At 41.8% G+C, this 17589-nt stretch overlaps 1 protein-coding gene across 1 annotated transcript in view; it reads right to left on the bottom strand.

Annotated features, from left to right (window-relative positions):
• Window positions 1–16429: 16429 nt before the first annotated feature.
• Window positions 16430–17589, bottom strand: part of LOC119318730 (monosaccharide-sensing protein 2-like) — a 2144-nt gene continuing 984 nt past the window's right edge. The window contains exon 1 of the mRNA XM_037593321.1: window positions 16430–17589. This exon is cut by the window's right edge and continues 984 nt beyond it. Coding sequence (XP_037449218.1) covers window positions 16533–17589 — 1057 coding nt within the window. The 3' untranslated portion in view covers window positions 16430–16532.

Genomic DNA, 17589 nt, shown 5'->3' with positions numbered 1-17589 from the left:
ATGACGACGCACACCAGCGACGGCAACATGAGGATCAGCATCATGACCCGCCAGTTTGGTCTATGCACGAGCATTATGGCGAACACCATGCAGTTGGCCAGGAACATACCCGTCAACATGGTGAGCTGCGGGAGGATGCTGAGCAGTCCCAATCGCCTCGGGTGACATAGTCTGAGAGATGTAGATGGCAGGGACGAGCGTGAAGGCGAAGCCATCGACAAGGCGGGCGAGGAGGAGCACGCCCATGGTGGGGTGAAGCAGCACAAAGGTCGTGGAGGAGCAACTCCACCTTGCTGCTACAAAGTGAACAGCACAAGTGTTGAAGGAACAACTTCAACGTGTTGCGCTAGATATCGCTCTAGGGGCGAATGTAGGCTGATAGGGCAGCAAGAGTTCAGTCCAGAACTCCTAGGGCACAAGATCTACTCCAAGATCTTAGATAAGAACAACAAGTTCTATTATAGGTAGTGGGTACATAGTCTGCGTCCAAAGTAGAGGTGAGGACCTCTATTTATAGGGCTTTGGGAAGCCTTCACATACTTCTACTTATAGCTGGAATACTCTAGAAACATTATTTAAGGTTCACCATTCTACTCATAGCTACTCACAACTAGAAGACTCTAGAAAACAGTAGGTAGGATAAAGAAAAGAAAAGAAATACTAGACCACAACAGAAGTATCTAGAAGTAGCCAAACAGATTTGACATATGATTATATTTTCATGCTCCTCATCTATTGTTGCTCATCATTCTCCCCTGGTTGTACCCTAGAGTTATCTTCATAGAGTGCTTCTTCTGGATGGTAGAGAGCCAAGTCCGCAACATTGAAAGTGTTGGATATGTCGATGTTGCTTGGAAGATCTATCACATAAGCATTATCATTTGTCTTCCTCATGATAGAGAAGGGCCCATACCTTCGCTGCCTAAGCTTCCCCTTAACACCTAAAGGTAGCCTCTCTTTTCGGAGGTAGACCATCAGCTTATCACCAACTTGGAATGATTTTTGCCTCCTTTTGCAATCAGCGAGTTGTTTATATTTCTGATTTGGTGCTTCCAAAACACCACGAATCTCTTCAAATAACTCAATGTAATTATCAGCAAAGGACAATGTTGATTTTGAGTTTCCCTTTGATGGTAGCTTCACCAGGTACACCACATGTGTTGGAACTTTAATGTTGACAATGGAAAAAGGGCTCCTTCCTGTGGATCTATGCTTGGAGTTATTGTAGGAGAACTCTGCAAGAGGTAGGGCCAGGTCCCATTGTCCCTTGCTTTCTCCACAAATGCAACGGATCAGATTACCCAAAAACTTGTTCACCACTTCTGTTTGTCCATCTGTTTGTGGATGAGCAGTGCTAGAAAATTTCAATTCAGTGTTGAATTGCTTCCACAAAGTGAGCCAAAATGCAGCAAGAAACTTGCTATCACGGTCTGAGACGATGGACCTTGGTACTCCATGAAGTCTGACCACTTCTCGAAAGAATAGGTTTGCCACATGATGAGCATCTGTTGTCTTGCGGCATGGGATGAAATGAGCCATCTTAGAGAATCTATCCACGACCACAAATACAACATCACTTCCTCATCTTGTTCTTGGCAAGCCCAAGACGAAGTCTATAGAAATGTCCTCCCATGGAGCAACAGGAACAGGCAAAGGCATGTATAACCCTGTGTTCTGGACTTGGCCTTTGCAGGTCTGACATATGGGGCACCGTTGAACAAACTTTCCAGCATCTCTCTTTTGTTGTGGCCAAAAGTAGCGAGCTTCCAGGTTAGCGATAGTCTTGTTCCGTCCAACATGGCCACTAAGATCACTTGAATGGAGCTCTCTAACCAGCTTCTCATGTAGAGAACTTCTTGGAATGCACAAACGATCATTTTTGAAGAGATATCCATCCTGCATCAAATAGTCGTCACCTAATGGTTGGCCCCTTGCGTGCTTTACCCAAACATGGCCAAAGTCTTCATCACCCTCATACAACTCCTTTATTTGATCCATGCCCGAAAGTTCAGCTTCAAAAGAAGACAAGAGGCATGCACGACGACTCAAAGCATCAGCCACTCTGTTAGTTATTCCAGATTTATGCACGATGAGATAGTTAAGCCTCTCCAGATATGTTGCCCATCTTGCTAGCATGCGGTCAACATGATTTTGATTTCTAAAATGCTTCAAGGATTGATGGTCGCTATAATCAATGAACTCTTTAGGAAGCAAATAGACTTCCCAAGTTTTCAATGCTCTGAAATGGAGTATAATTCTTGCTGATAGGTACTCCATTTCTGTCTAGCTTCACTTAACTTCTTACTAAAGAAAGCAATGGGCTTCCTTTCTTGAGATAGGACAACTCCAATGTCTACTCCACTTGCATCACACTCCAACTCAAAAGTCTTGTGGAAATCAGGTAGTACCAAGACAAGAGCTTGTGATAGCTTTTGTTTAATATCATTGAAACTAGCTTCAGCTGCTTTTGTCCAGTGGAACTTTCCTTTCTTCAAACACTTGGTAGTTGGTTCCATGATAATGCTGAAAATCTTCACAAATCGCCTATAGAAAGTTGCAAGGCCATGAAAGGTTCTTACCTCAGAAATGGTCTTAGGAGTTGGCCATTCTCGGGTTGCTTCAACCTTAGAATCATCAACGTGAATGTCGTCACATGTTATGACGAATCCTAGGAAAAGAAGTTGTGTTTGCAGGAAAACACATTTCTTCAAGTTGACGTAGAGCTCATTTTCCCTTAGTACTTCTAGCACCTTCCGAATGTGATCAAAGTGTTCATCCTCATCCTTGCTATAGATCAAGATGTCATCGAAATAGACCACAACAAAGTGGGATAAGAAGGGTCTAAGGACTTGATTCATTAAGTGCATAAAGGTACTTGGTGCATTTGAGAGTCCAAACGGCATGACTAGCCATTCAAACAACCCTTCCTTTGTCTTGAAGGCAGTCTTCCATTCATCCCCGGGTCTTATACGGATTTGATGATATCCACTTCTTAAATCTAGCTTTGTGAACACTCTTTCTACACTAAGCTGATCCAACATATCATCTAGACCGGGAATAGGGAATCTATACCTTACGGTGATCTTGTTAACGGCTCTACTGTCCGTACACATGCGCCAAGATCCATCTTTCTTTGGCTCGAGTAGGGCTGGTACATCACATGGGCTAATACTTTCTCGAATGTGCCCCTTTTGCAACAATTCCTCCACTTTCTCCTTCAATATATCATGCTTCTTTGGACTCACTCGATAGTGTGGAAGATTAGGAAGACTTGCTCCCGGAATTAAGTCAATTCTATGTTGAATTCCTCTCATCGGTGGCAAGCCATGTGGCTCCCTAAGTATGTTCTGAAATTCTGCCAATAAACCACGTACCTTTGCTGGAATTTCAACAGACGGGTGCTCTTCTCCCTTTACAACAAGTGCGGCACACAAATCTTCCTCCTTCAAGTCTTCCATAAACTCATGAGAGGTATGGGAGATAGTTAACATAGTTTTCCCCTCCTCCTTAGAGGTATTACGTTCGGTTTTGTTTGGTAAGATAATGATCTTTCTCTTGTTCCAAATGAAAGAGTAAGAATTTTCCTTGCCCTTGTGTGTAGTATCCACATCAAATTGCCAAGGCCTCCCAAGAAGAACATGGTTGGCATCCATGTCAACCACATCACACAACACATTTGAGCGATAATGCTTATCCAAAGAAAGTGGCAGGTTGCATTGTTTGGTGACCCTCATATTCACTCCTTTCTTGATCCATCCAATAGTGTAGGGATTTCGATGATCATGGGTTTCAAGCTTTAAATGGTCCATCAACTTCTGGGAGATAAGATTCTCGCAGCTGCAACTATCAATCATTAGTTTGCATACCTTGCCATTCACCGTGCATTTGCTCCCATATATTTTCTTCCGTTGTGTGTCATCGAGTTGTGGTGTGGAACATAGGAGACGCTGGATCACACATACCACCTCTTCACCTTCTTCTTGACAAACCTCTTGTCCGTCTACATCTTCAGATTTGTATTCTTCCTCATCGCTTTCACAATCATGGATAGTCTTGTTAACAAATTTCCTTAGTGGGCAACCATTGGATATGTGTCCCTCTTTACCACATTTATAGCACTTTGGGCCTTCATTTGCCTTACCCTTGCCTCTAGTTTGCTTCGGATGGGCTGTTTTGTCTTTGGTGGAGTGGTCCTTTCTTCCACTCTATTAGGTTGGCTCCTAGATGAGCCTTTGGTTTGAGGATATGGAGGATATGGAGCCTTAGTTGTCTTTCTCATCCTCACAAACCTCTCGGCCTTTAAGGCTAGAGCTTGTGCTTGATCAATGGACCAGATTTGTTGCATCATCAATCGATCTTGAATAGCATCATTGAGACCATTGATGTACCTTGCAACTTGTTGCTCTTTAGTTTCAGCAAGGTTGCACCTCACTTGTAGCCTTAGAAACTCCTCCGTGTAATCTGAAACAGTCCTATTTCCTTGAGCACAATTTTGAAATTGGATAAATAGGATCTGGTCATAATCAGTGGGCAAACATCTCCCTTTCAAGAGGCCTTTCATTTGTCGCCAAGTTCTAACACGAGGTTCTCCTCTCAGCCTGCGCTCCTCTTGAACGCGATGTCACCATGCACCGGCTCCTCCTTTCAGCTTGTATGCGACCAAAGGAACTCTATGATCTTTGATACATCTCCGACGTATCTATAATTTTTTATTGTTCCACGCTATTATATTATCTGTTTTGGATGTATAATGAGCTTTATTATACACTTTGATATGATTTTTGGGACTAACCTATTGACCCAGAGCCCAGTGCCAGTTTTTGTTTTTTCCTTGTTTTTGAGTATCGCAGAAAAGGAAAGCCAAAAGGAGTCCAAATGACCTGAAATTTGACGGAGATTATTTTTGGACCAGAAGAAAACCACGGAGCATCGAAGATGGACCAGAAGAGCTCCGGGCTGCCCACGAGGATGGAGGGCGCGGCCACCCCCCTGGGCGCGCCCCCCTGCCTTGTGGACAGCCCGGAGACCCCCATTACTTGTTCCCGACGCTAAAAATTCCTATAAATACATAAACCCCCAGAAAGAAACCTAAATCGGGAGTTCCACCGCCGCAAGCCTCTGTAGCCACCAGAAACCAATCGGGACCCTGTTCCGGCACCCTGCCGGAGGGGGGATCCCTCACCGGTGGCCATCTTCATCATCCCGGCGCTCTCCATGACGAGGAGGGAGTTGTTCACCCTCGGGGCTGAGGTTATGTACTAGTAGCTATGTGTTTGATCTCTCTCTCTCTCTCTCTCTCTCTCTCTCTCTCTCGTGTTCTTGATTCGGCACGATCTTGATGTATCGTGAGCTTTGCTATTATAGTTATATCTTATGATGTTTCTCCCCCTCTACTCTCTTGTAATGGATTGAGTTTTCCCTTTGAAGTTATCTTATCGGATTGAGTCTTTAAGGATTTGAGAACACTTGATGTATGTCTTGTGTGGGATACCCGTGGTGACAATGGGGTATTCTATTGATTCACTTGATGTATGTTTTGGTGATCAACTTGCGGGTCCCGTGACCTTGGGAATCTATGCATAGGGGTTGGCACACGTTTTCGTCTTGACTTTCCGGTAGAGACTTTGGGGCACTCTTTGAGGTTCTATGTGTTGGTTGAATAGATGGAAAAAAATCTGAGATTGTGTGATGCATATCGTATAATCATACCCACGGATACTTGAGGTGACGTTGGAGTATCTAGGTGACATTAGGATTTTGGTTGATTTGTATCTTAAGGTGTTATTCTAGTACGAACTCTATGATAGATCGAACGGAAAGAATAGCTTCGTGTTATTTTACTACGGACTCTTGAATAGATCGGTCAGAAAGAATAACTTTGAGGTGGTTTCGTACCCTACAATAATCTCTTCGTTTGTTCTCCGCTATTAGTGACTTTGGAGTGACTATTTGTTGCATGTTGAGGGATAGTTATATGATCCAAATATGTTATTATTGTTGAGAGAACTTGCACTAGTGAAAGTATGAACCCTAGGCCTTGTTTCCTAGCATTGCAATATCGTTTGTGCTCACTTTTATCATTAGGTACCTTGCTGTTTTTCTATTTTCAGATTACAAATACCCATATCTATCATCCATATTCCACTTGTATCACCATCTCTTCGCCGAACTAGTGCACCTATACAATTTACCATTGTATTGGGTGTGTTGGGGACACAAGAGACTCTTTGCTATTTGATTGCAGGGTTGTTTGAGAGAGACCATCTTCATCCTACGCCTTCCACGGATTGATAAACCTTAGGTCATCAATTTAGAGGAAACTTGCTACTGTCCTACAAACCTCTGCACTTGGAGGCCCAACAACGTCTACAAGAAGAAGGTTGCGTAGTAGACATCAAGCAATTTCTGGTGCCATTGCCAGGGAGGTGAGTGCTTGAAGGTATATCTTTATATTTTGCAATCTAATCTTTTTGTTTCTTGTTTTATCACTAGTTTAGTCAATCCAAGAAAATTACAAAAAAATGGAATTGAGGGTACCTCATATGTTTCATCTTTTTAATATCTTTCATGAAAAGAAGGATTCCGATAATTGTGCTCAGTTGCTAGAGGAAGAATGCATTAAAATGTTTGGCACTAAATCTTTGAATGATGAGCATGATTGCAATGTTGTTAGTATGAACTCTTTGAATATCCATGATGCTAATTGTGATTGCACTAGTCATGATGAAAATGTCTCTTATAAGCATGTTAACTTTTGTGGAATACATAGGGTTTGCAAGTACACACCAAATAGGGAAGATAGATTTTGCAAGAGGCATAAGTACTTAGAAACTAAATGGTTGCAAGAAAGGCTAGATGTTTGTGCTGAAAATTTAAATTTTCTTAGCCGTACTTGTGAACTTTGCAATGAACGTGGTCATTTAAATATCCAATGCAAATTGTTTCATGATCTAATCGTGTCAAAAAATTGTGATGACTTGATTTCCCTTGCACATGATAATGAACTTAGTTTGCTTATGGGTTATGAAGAAATGAAACGTATAGCTAAGGATCTTCCAGAATTTGCCCTTTTATAGAATTCTTGATTTTGATCTAGAGGAAATATATATGTATTGTGCGGTGAATTGCATTGAAAATCCTTATATTGGCAATTACATAAAGACAAGAAAACAAATATAAGATGAAGAGAATACTAATGAAAGGGAAGAGACTTCCCAATATCCTCCTACAATTTCTTATGATGAATCAGATAACGAGGAGGAGCCTTCTATTCAACCAATCTCATTAATAAGGAGCTCCAAAAAGAAGATTGAACCCACACATAATGTGAAGAAGAAAAAGAAAAGACGGAGAAGCAAAGGTGAAAAGGTATCCCTCCCAAATGATGTTGCTCCTATTACTCATTGTGATGATGATAATTGCTATACTATTGGTGCTATCCATACTATTAATGATGAGAGTGATGATGCTTATGATATGAAAAGGCCCAAGCTTGGGGATGCTATGTTTGATGAGAATGACATGTTTGAGAATATATTTGCTGCAATTAATGTTTGTCCCAAGCTTGGGGATGCTATGTTTAATGTTGGGTGCTCTCCGGTATGCGTAGAGATTTGGTTCTTCAAGGGCATCATCATATTCTTCACCTTCAGAAGCTTCAACATAAATTGGCCTTCTTGAAGCACGTTGAACAACATGTTGTTGTGGCGGTCTTGCTCTAAGATTACCTCTCCTTCTTCCTTGATGAACATCTTCCTCTTCTTTAGATGAAACTCCTTCATTGGTAGCAGGGGGAACACCCTTTCTTATCATCTCAACCAGCTAGTCAAATCTCCTATTAAGATCTTCACGCAGCTCTTTGATTTGTTGTTCAGCAGCATCCATCCTCTTCTCCAATTGCTCCATTGCTTGCTGCAACTTGCTCTCGAAGAGGACAGCAAGAACGATTATGGGTCAACGAGGCTCTGATGCCACCTGAATCAGCACAAAGGTCGTGGAGGAGCAACTCCACCTTGCTGCTACAAAGTGAACAACACAAGTGTTGAAGGAACAACTTCAACGTGTTGCGCTAGATATCACTCTAGAGGCGAATGTAGGCTGATAGGGCAGCAAGAGTTCAGTCTAGAACTCCTAGGGCACAAGATCTACTCCAAGATCTTAGATAAGAACAACAAGTTCTATTATAGGTAGTGGGTACATAGTCTACGTCCAAAGTAGAGGTGAGGACCTTTATTTATATGGCTTTGGGAAGCCTTACTTCTACTTATAGATGGAATACTCTAGAAACATTATTTAAGGTTCACCATTCTACTCATAGCTACTCACAACTAGAAGACTCTAGAAAACAGTAGGTAGGATAAAGAAAAGAAAAGAAATACTAGACCACAACAGAAGTATCTAGAAGTAGCCAAACAGATTTGACATATGATTATATCTTCATGCTCCTCATCTATTGTTCCTCATCATGGGGGACCAAGTATCAGGAGCCCTGCGAGTGCATAGAGGAGGGAGGAGGAATCTAACTTGGGGCGTCAGCCGACGGAGTCGGAGAGCGGGCCGAAGAAGCTGGTGATGAGGGTGGCGCCGATGAGGGAGGTGGTGCCGACGAGGCAATTTTCTACTGAATGTTTCACTTTTTATACTAAATATTTTTACTTCTATAATTTGTTTAGTCAGAACATGATCTTAACTAGTGTATAGTTTGTTCAAAATATTTATAGAATGAACACATAATAAACCCATTAGTTACGAAGATAAAATATTCTTTGTTCTACAATAATAATAGTTTTCTTAATACATACACTTATCATGTTTAAACAAAAAAATTGAACCAAATTTATGTTTTTTATTCCTTTTTACTTATTGCCCATAATTATATACTCTGGATATGAGAAAAATAACAAGCAAGCATGCATTCACATATTATATTTTGGCAATTAGAATAATAATAGTGATACATGTGTTCAAGTTCATTATGATTATATATAGAGAGAGAGTTGTAAAACATACAATCTAGCAAATATCTTGGTAGAGTTGTCAATATTTTTTTCTACCGCATATGTAAGTAGATACATTACTAAATATATTAGGTGTTTACATATGATTTATCTCCAATCATTACCACTGCTTACTTATTTCTTATTCGTTGGTATGTACTTTTGGATTCAACAACGGACTAGCAATGTGTGTGTGTGCTTTGTCCCTTGTATCCTCATCCCGATGGGAGATCTTCGACCTGGAGCGCGGCTGCGGCCCTGGATGTCAGCCATGCACGAGGCAGAGCTTGGATCCCTGGCCGACGGCCTCGGGACGGTGGTGGTATGGCTGCCGATGGCTGCGAGGGTAGCCAGCGATGCCCTCGTTCTTCGGTCTGATGGGCCTAATGAGCGGGGTCTTTTGCGGCTCACAGTGGGGTGGTGGTGGGCCTAATGAGCGCGGTTGCAACTGTGTGGTAACAGGAAGGGCAGTAATTAACCGGTCATGTGGACATCTAGTATTGTCTCAAAAAAAAAAGTGGGACAGTTCGGGCTTGTCTTCTCCGTTGGAGAGCCCCATCCGGAACGAGGAGGCAAGGGGTTTGGGTGGTGCCCTGGGGGTGGTGGAGCCTTGGAGGCGGCCGCGGGTGCCCCTATTTGGCGACCTGGGCACCGGAAGTCGCAAAAACGCGCTCCCCCAATCCCCCCACCCCCGCGCCTTGTTGGCCGGGTCATGCGCGGGGCGGGACACTCCTTGTTTTTTCATTTCCCTTTTTACTTATTATTTTGTTTCATTTCTTGTTTTTGTTTTATTCCATGCTAAAATAATCCTGGATTGCAAAAAGGTTCTAAAATTTCCAAAAAAAATTGAATTGAAAAAACAATTCTTGAATTCAAAACTTTTCACAATTTCAAAAGAATGGACATTTTTTGATTTAATGAACATTATTTTATTTTGATGAAAAATTCTACGAGCATTTTATTAATAATGATGAACATTTTTGTATTTGATGAACACATTTTGAATTTGATGAACAAAAAATGTTCACGAATTTGAAAATAAAAATCGAAAAAAGCGAAAAGGTAAAGAAGATAAAGGAAAGCAAAAAATAAAACAAAAGCGAAAAGGAAAAAGAAAAAACAAAAGGAAAATACAACAATGGGCCGCCCATACGAATGCCCAGTACGCGAAGGGGGGTGCGCGCCAGGTTGCTCGCGGGTGACCTGCGTGCTGTATAGGATTCCCCGGCAGCCGCTGCCGGAGGGGAAGGGGGAGAGTGCTGGAAGAAAATGAGAGCGTTTTTTTTTTCAGATGAAGAGAGAGCTTGCCCATTAAACCACATGGGCCAGGCCGGTGCAGGATTCATGGGGGAAATCCAAACCACTCGAAACCCAACTCTCGTACTGGGCTTGCAGCAGCCCAGTGCACCAAACTATAAGTTTTTTTTTTGATTCAGCAGCGACCCTCCCTCTCGCTTTAAAAATGTACTAGATAATTACCCTGTTCTACAAAAAAAAAAAAATCTACTCCCTCCATTTCAAAATAAGTGACTCGTCTTTGTATTAATTTTATACTAAGGTTAGTACAAAGTCGAGTCACTTAGTTTGGGAGTAGATAATTACCCGTGTATTGCTATGTAATATAAATATTGTAGTATGTTATCAAGCTGACCGCTTGGTCGTGATTTATGTATCATATTAATGTGATCGGGTAAAATAAATGTTACCAAATCCTGTCCGTGATATATGTACCTAAATAATTTTAGGATTTTTTTGTAGTAATTTCTTTGCTTATGAAAGGAAACATAAATTCATTTGGTAAGTCAATAAAAGGTAAAATGATTTTCCAAGAATGATTCTTAGGAAAAAGGATGGAAGATTGGACTAAGCATTCCGCCTGGAATTAAGAGGAATTTTAAAGTAGTACTCCCTCCGTTTCTTTTTACTCTGCGTATAAAATTTGGTCAAAGTCAAACGACACGATGTTTGCCCAAATTTATATGAAAAATATGAACATCTATAATATTAAAACTATATAGTATGAAAATACATTTCATGGTGCATCTGATAATATTTATTTCTTATTGTGAATGAGGATATTTTTAATATAAAGTTAGTCAAACTTTACAAAGCTTGACTTTGACCAAACCTTATATGCAGAGTAAAAAGAAACGTAAAGCGAAGAAAGAACGGAAAATCAACACCAACATATGTGAGGTTTTTTTAAAGGAAATGAGGTTTTTCTTTCAGTTGTGAACTAGTAGTAAAGCTCATAAAGCCAACTCGACAACTATAAACAACAACGGATGCTGGAGGCGCCTTCGACATTTAATAAACGGTTTTGCTAGAACTCATCTACTGAGTTCTATTTATGTCTCATTCACCTTTATGGCCATTGAATATGATGCTATAACATACATGTGTGCTGACATGGCTTGGCACTCCTTTGTATCTATTTTTGTTTTCCAGATGAATGAACCAAATTATGTCTCATTAGATGAGTTCTAGTCACTCCTTTTAATAAATTGCTTGCAATATCCACCCTAACGAACATAGAAGGAAGACAAAGACAACTTGCAGTTGAGAAAACTTTAAGTTATCTTGAAAACTTTAAAAATCATGCGCACGATATTTGTATCTTACAAAGTCACATGATTCAAATCCAAGCACAAACTACATTTCAAGGAGAAGAAGAAAGGAAGAAACAAAAACAAAATGTGTGATAGTGTCAACGGGCTTATGCCACTATTTAATTTGAACTACTGTAGTTAGTAATCTATACCTACTAATAAAGCATGGTGCGTTTCGCCAATTTTTTCATCCGTTCACCGCCTATTTTTTTTCCTATCCGAGGTGGTACTAAATTCTTATGCGTTTTTTTTTTGAACACCATTATAACTTTATTTAAACAATGTTTGTAGGGATACAAGCTATAGGTGGGGGTGAGGTGAGCCAAACATGACGCCCACTCTCGAGAGAAGTAGCAGCTTTCACTAGACTATGTGCTTCAATATTGCATGCTCGATTTTCATGACTAATGGACACCTCCTGGAACAACGCCTTTTTTGCGAGAATCTCCTTGATGATTACGGCATAGCTGCATGGGTTATCCTCCTTGATGTTGCGAACCACTTGTAGACAATCCGTAGCAATTTGTATTTGTGAGAGGTTTAGATCAAGAGCTAGCGACATTGCCTCACTGCATGCAATGGCTTCAAGTGTCGATGGATGTGTAAGACCTTCAAAAACAATTGAGGATGCGCCGAGGAAGGTACCCGTCACATTACGGCAAATTGCACTTACAGCTCCCTTCCGTTCTCGTCTGTCTATACCTCCGTCAACATAAATTTTGGCACTTCCCACAGCAGGAGCTTGCCAGCCGCCACGGGCAGGCCTACGAGGTTGGCTGGGCTGGTTAGACTTCTTGACTGGTAGCCCTTCAAGCTCTGACAGAAAACGCTGGATAAAGGAGAACGTCGATAGCGGACTTTGAAATTGTTGCTCATGAATCACTTTTCGGCGAGCCCACCAAATGGACCATAGTGTTATCAGGACCTTCACAACTTCCGCATGTGATGCTACTTCGAGTAGATTGAACAACCACAACTTAGGATCTTCCTGATCACGTGACTGAACAAGATTCACAACATCATCATCCATCAGCGACCATACTGCTTTCGCCATGTTACAGTCTATGAGCGAATGGTGCCACGAATCTTCAGCTGCATTGCAAACAGAACAAGTCGCCTCCTGCGCCATGTTCCGAGATAGCCTTACATCACCCGTCGGGAGGGACACATGAGCAAGTCGCCAAGCAAAAATTTTAACTTTAGAAGGAACCTTGATGCCCCATAAATCAGACCATTGCCGGCGAGTTCTTTCAAGGTCGGACGGCCCCGGTCGGTGCTCGAGCCAGTCCTCTCTTTGTCGCTTCGTCTCCACTAGTAGCCGGTAGGCTGAGCGGACAGAAAATCGTCCAGAGTGCTCATAGTGCCATGCCCAGGTATCCGGCAAGTTGATTGAACTTAGCGGGATGTTTAGCACCACGTCCGCATCAGGTGGGATCATATGCTCTCGTACAGCCTCTATGTTCCATGCATGCACGGTTTGGTTAATTAATTCACTAACAAACTCCGGCGGTGTTGCACTCCTTGCACAAATCGGCTGTAGCTTATGGTCGCGTGGCAGCCAGTTATCAAAAAACTGTGTCTCTTTTCCATCACCAATTCTCCGGATTACGCCCAGCTTCAACACATCCCTACCTTCGCAAATGGACCTCCAGACGGTCGAAGGGCGTGAGCCAATAACAGCAGTTAGGATATTTCCTTCAGGAAAATAGACAGCCTTTAAAACTTGGGCACTGATGGAATCTGGGTTAGTTAACATTCGCCATGCTTGTCGAGCCAATAACGCGAGATTGAAGAGCTCAATATCCCGGAAGCCTAGACCATCATCTCGTTTCGGCCTAGTCATCTCGTCCCACGAAACCCATGCTGTTTTGCGCTCACCGTCCTTGCAGCCCCACCAAAATTTTCTAAGCAAAGAATTTATATGCTCGCAAAGACCTCGAGGTAATTTAAAGCACGCCATCGAATAGGTGGGTATCGCCTGAGCCACCGACTTGATCAAGATTTCTTTCCCTCCACAAGATAAGGCCTTCTCCATCCACCCTCTTACACGAGCCCAAACTCTATCCTTGAGATATTTGAAAACTCCATTCTTAGATCTACCCACGGACGAGGGCAAACCCAAGTATTTCTCCGCTAGTGATTCATTTTGGACCCCAAGGAGTCCCTTAATCTGCCCACGGGTTGCGTCAGAACAACCTTTTCCAAAGAAAATTGAAGATTTGTCCATGTTTATCCTTTGTCCTGACGCCTGACAATAGATGTCCAGAGAATCCTTAATTTGCTGGGCTCCCACTTCATTGGCTTTGAAGAATAAAATGCTAGAAAACGAATTTTGATACGTGGGCCGCGCACTGTGGCCCAGCGAAGCCAGCCCACTTATTATTCTACCCCTGCAGCTGGTAAATTCTATTTTCCGCACAGGACGACATATAGTAGGTGTTTCGCACATGAGAACCAATAAGGGGCTGGCCCTTTTTTCCTAATTTCCGTGTTTTACTTCTATTTTTATTCTCCCTTCCTTATCTCTTTTTCCATTACAATTTTTTTAGAAATTATTTAGCAAATTTAAAATACTCAAAAATATGTTCAGAATCTTAAAAATAAATTTTGGAAATTTTTTCATAATTCCAAAAGTTTCTTTCTATTTTGGAAAAATATATCTGGAACTTGCAAAAAGAATCACATTATTTTGAAAAAATATATTATTTCTCAAAATTCTTTGATATTTCTGAAATAAAATGGAATTTCAAAAAAATTTCCAAATTCGAAAAATATTCCTGTTTTTGAGAGTTTTTCACAGGGAAAAATAATATTCATATATAAAAGATACACATTTTTCCAAAATCTCATGAATTTCAACACATGTTTCTGTTTAATAAAAATATTCACAAATTCAAATAGTGTTCATGTCTTTTGGTCATAGTTTCCCACAACACAACAAATAATGGGCTCGCCGTTTTTCTTTGTTTTAGTTCTATTTTTATTCTCCTTTCCCTATCTATTTTCCCTTCCGAGTTTATTTTTCTGTCATAATTTACTTCGGAAATTAAAATATCATAAAAACATTCAGAGTTAAAAAAATTGCAAAATTTTCAGAAATCCAAAAATTCCTTGCAATTTTGAAAAATATTCGGAACTTACAAAAAGTTTCCCATTTTTTCAAAAAAATTATTGTTTTTGAAAATTGTTTGATAAGTGTAAAAAGAAAATGGTATTTCAAAAAATGCTCCAAATTCGAAAAATTCTTGTTTAAGGGAAACTTTTATGATTAAAAATAAAAAATTTCTAACAATCTTATGAATTTTTAGCACATGTTCCTCTTTTTAAAAAATGTTCACATATTCAAATAATGTTAATGTTTTTATAAAAAAAGTTGGTGTTTTCAGATTTTTTTTTGAATTTTAAAAGATATTCCCTTTCATATTTTGTTTGCGTTTTCCCAAAAATGTACATAATTTTCTAAGAAACTGTATAGGATTTAAAAAATTGTTCATGTTTATTCAGAAAATTCATATCTTAAAATCCCCAAAGATAGACTGAATAACACATGGGCCTTCTCTGGCGTACGATGACGTAACAAAACACTTAAATACCCTCGGTCAATGAATGAAAAAATTGCGGATTGATTTCTTCACACGCGGTGAAATCGAGAAACCTAATATTCCTCTTTTGTGTGCACACAGTTTTTTGCTTGCACATATAATTCTCTTTGACTTTAAATGCATACAAATTTTAATTGAATGAAATTAAAGGTATGCTCAGGTTTCCAACCAGAGCAACCTCAAGTTCCCTGCTCGTGAAGTTAGCCAGCCAACCCGTTCACCGTTCATGTACATTAAGGAAACACAGGCTATATTTTTGCCAAAAAAAAGGAAACACAAGCTATATATCCTCAGTTGAATAAGAAAAAAGAAGAAAATATAGTAAAAAAGATGCAGCCGCAGAGACTCGAACCCTGAGCGTACCGTTAGCTTTTTAAAAAAATTCAAAATGTTGGTTTTTTCCAAAATTTTATTTAAAAATGGAATTATATTTTTAAATAATATACATATAAATAAAATAAATAACATTAAATAAATGCTCATGTAGTTTCATAATTAATTTTTATTACAAACTGCAAAAAATGTAAATAAAATAGTAACATATTAAAAATAGGCCACACTAACTGACAAACTGTTGTCAGTTTTGGCCCATGAGTTCGTTCTGTTATAGACGTAAATTGTAGCATTGTCTATAAAAACGTAAAGAGTAACAAACCTTTGCAAATTTGTGTTGTTTAATTAAAGAATATTCACCTAAAAATATTAAAGAATATAAGATTGTGTATCCTCTTCAGACAACGAGCATGATTTTTGTTAGGTGGTTCACAGCGGACACGTTAATTGGAGGTCACTAGTTTGAAACCTAAGCGCACCTTTTTTCTGTTCAATTATTATTTTTGCTGCTGACAGCTGGGACCTGCCTCTCAGGGTCTTTTTGGTGAAAAAAATATAAAAGACAAGGGGGTTTCTAGACAAAAGGAAAAAACATACGCCTTGTCTTCATCGTTTGGTCATGGACAACGGGTCCTACGCCATGCTGGCAGGCCTCGTTAGCGTTGCGGACGTATACAAACATGATTAGCACCGTATTTGCATGTCTTCGCCAAGTTTTTGCACCACTTCAATGTATGCCACAAGTTCTAGCACTAAAGTTTTTGCACTGTAGTTAGAGTCAATAATATGATTTGTAGTTTTTCTTTGGTCCAATTTGGAATCAAATTTTGTTGAGATTTTGGTTTTACATCGCATCTATATATGTACCCCATTGTGCTCACGTTGTCCATGGTTTTGTTCATCCAAAATTTGAAATGACGCTCACACAAAATACATTTGGCACACAAACAACAATTCAAGCAAAATATCATTATCCTTCCGCGCGGCGAGATTCATTCGTCGTGGTCGAGCTTTGGCATGCCCTTGGAGGCGACGTTGAAGAACTCGGCGATGACCTCGAGCGGCAGGCCCTTGGTCTCGGGCACCCGAAGTGCGACGAAGACGAGCGCGACACAGCACACGGCGGCGTAGATGGAGAAGACCCCGGTGAGCCCCAAGTAGTCGAGCATCACCGGCATGCTGTAGGTGACAGCGATGTTGCTGAGCCAGAAGGCGAGGGAGCAGATGGCGATGCACATTCCGCGCACCCTCGTCGGGAATATCTCGGAGCACAAGATGCCGGGGATGGGCCCGAACCCCATGACGAACGTGCAGATGTAGACGATGATGCTCGTGGTCGACACGGCGGCGTGCATGGTGGTCGCCAAGGGGAGCACGTCCGCCGTCACCAGGGACACCAGGGAGACGATCAGCACCGGAATCGTCCAGAGAAGGAGGCTCCGGCGTCCGGCCACGTCCATGAGCCGCATGGCAACGGCAATGGCGGGGAGCATGAGGAGCGTGGTCAGGCCGGAGATGAGGATGGCGGCTGAGTCGGAGCTCAGGCCAAGGCTGGCGAGGAGGACGCTGACGCCGGCCTGGTCGAGAATCTGCGGTGTGTAGTAGAGGATGCCGCTGACGCCGGAGAATTGTTGCAGGATCTGGATTGTCACGCCGCACACCAGCGCGTGCCGGACCCCCGGCTCCAGCAGATCCCGCCACCGCGGCTTCTCCACCACCGAAGACGACGCCGGGTGCACCATCGCTGGGCCCATCGGGGTGATCGGATCGTCCGGCTGCAGGGGGTCGTTGGTGGTGCTGTAGAGCGCCGACTGGTTGACCAGCGCCGCCGCATGCACGTGTTGGCCGTCGCCGCCCGGCTCCTCGTGCAGGTACATCCTCTGGACGGCGCTCTGCGGCGTGCCGTCCGCCGCGACACCCTCCGTCCACTTCCACGCGAGCTGCCACCCGCCGCCGATGCCCATGGTGCTCGTCGTCTGGCCCATGCCGATCCCGCTACCGGTGATGCTGCTCTGCGCCCGCATATCCAGCAGCGGCGCGCGGAGGCCC

The sequence above is a fragment of the Triticum dicoccoides genome, chromosome 6A (genome assembly GCF_002162155.2).
Source record: "Triticum dicoccoides isolate Atlit2015 ecotype Zavitan chromosome 6A, WEW_v2.0, whole genome shotgun sequence".
Lineage (NCBI taxonomy): Eukaryota > Viridiplantae > Streptophyta > Magnoliopsida > Poales > Poaceae > Triticum > Triticum dicoccoides.
Note: the sequence above shows the minus strand (reverse complement) of the source record. Positions and strands in the feature narration are given on the sequence as shown.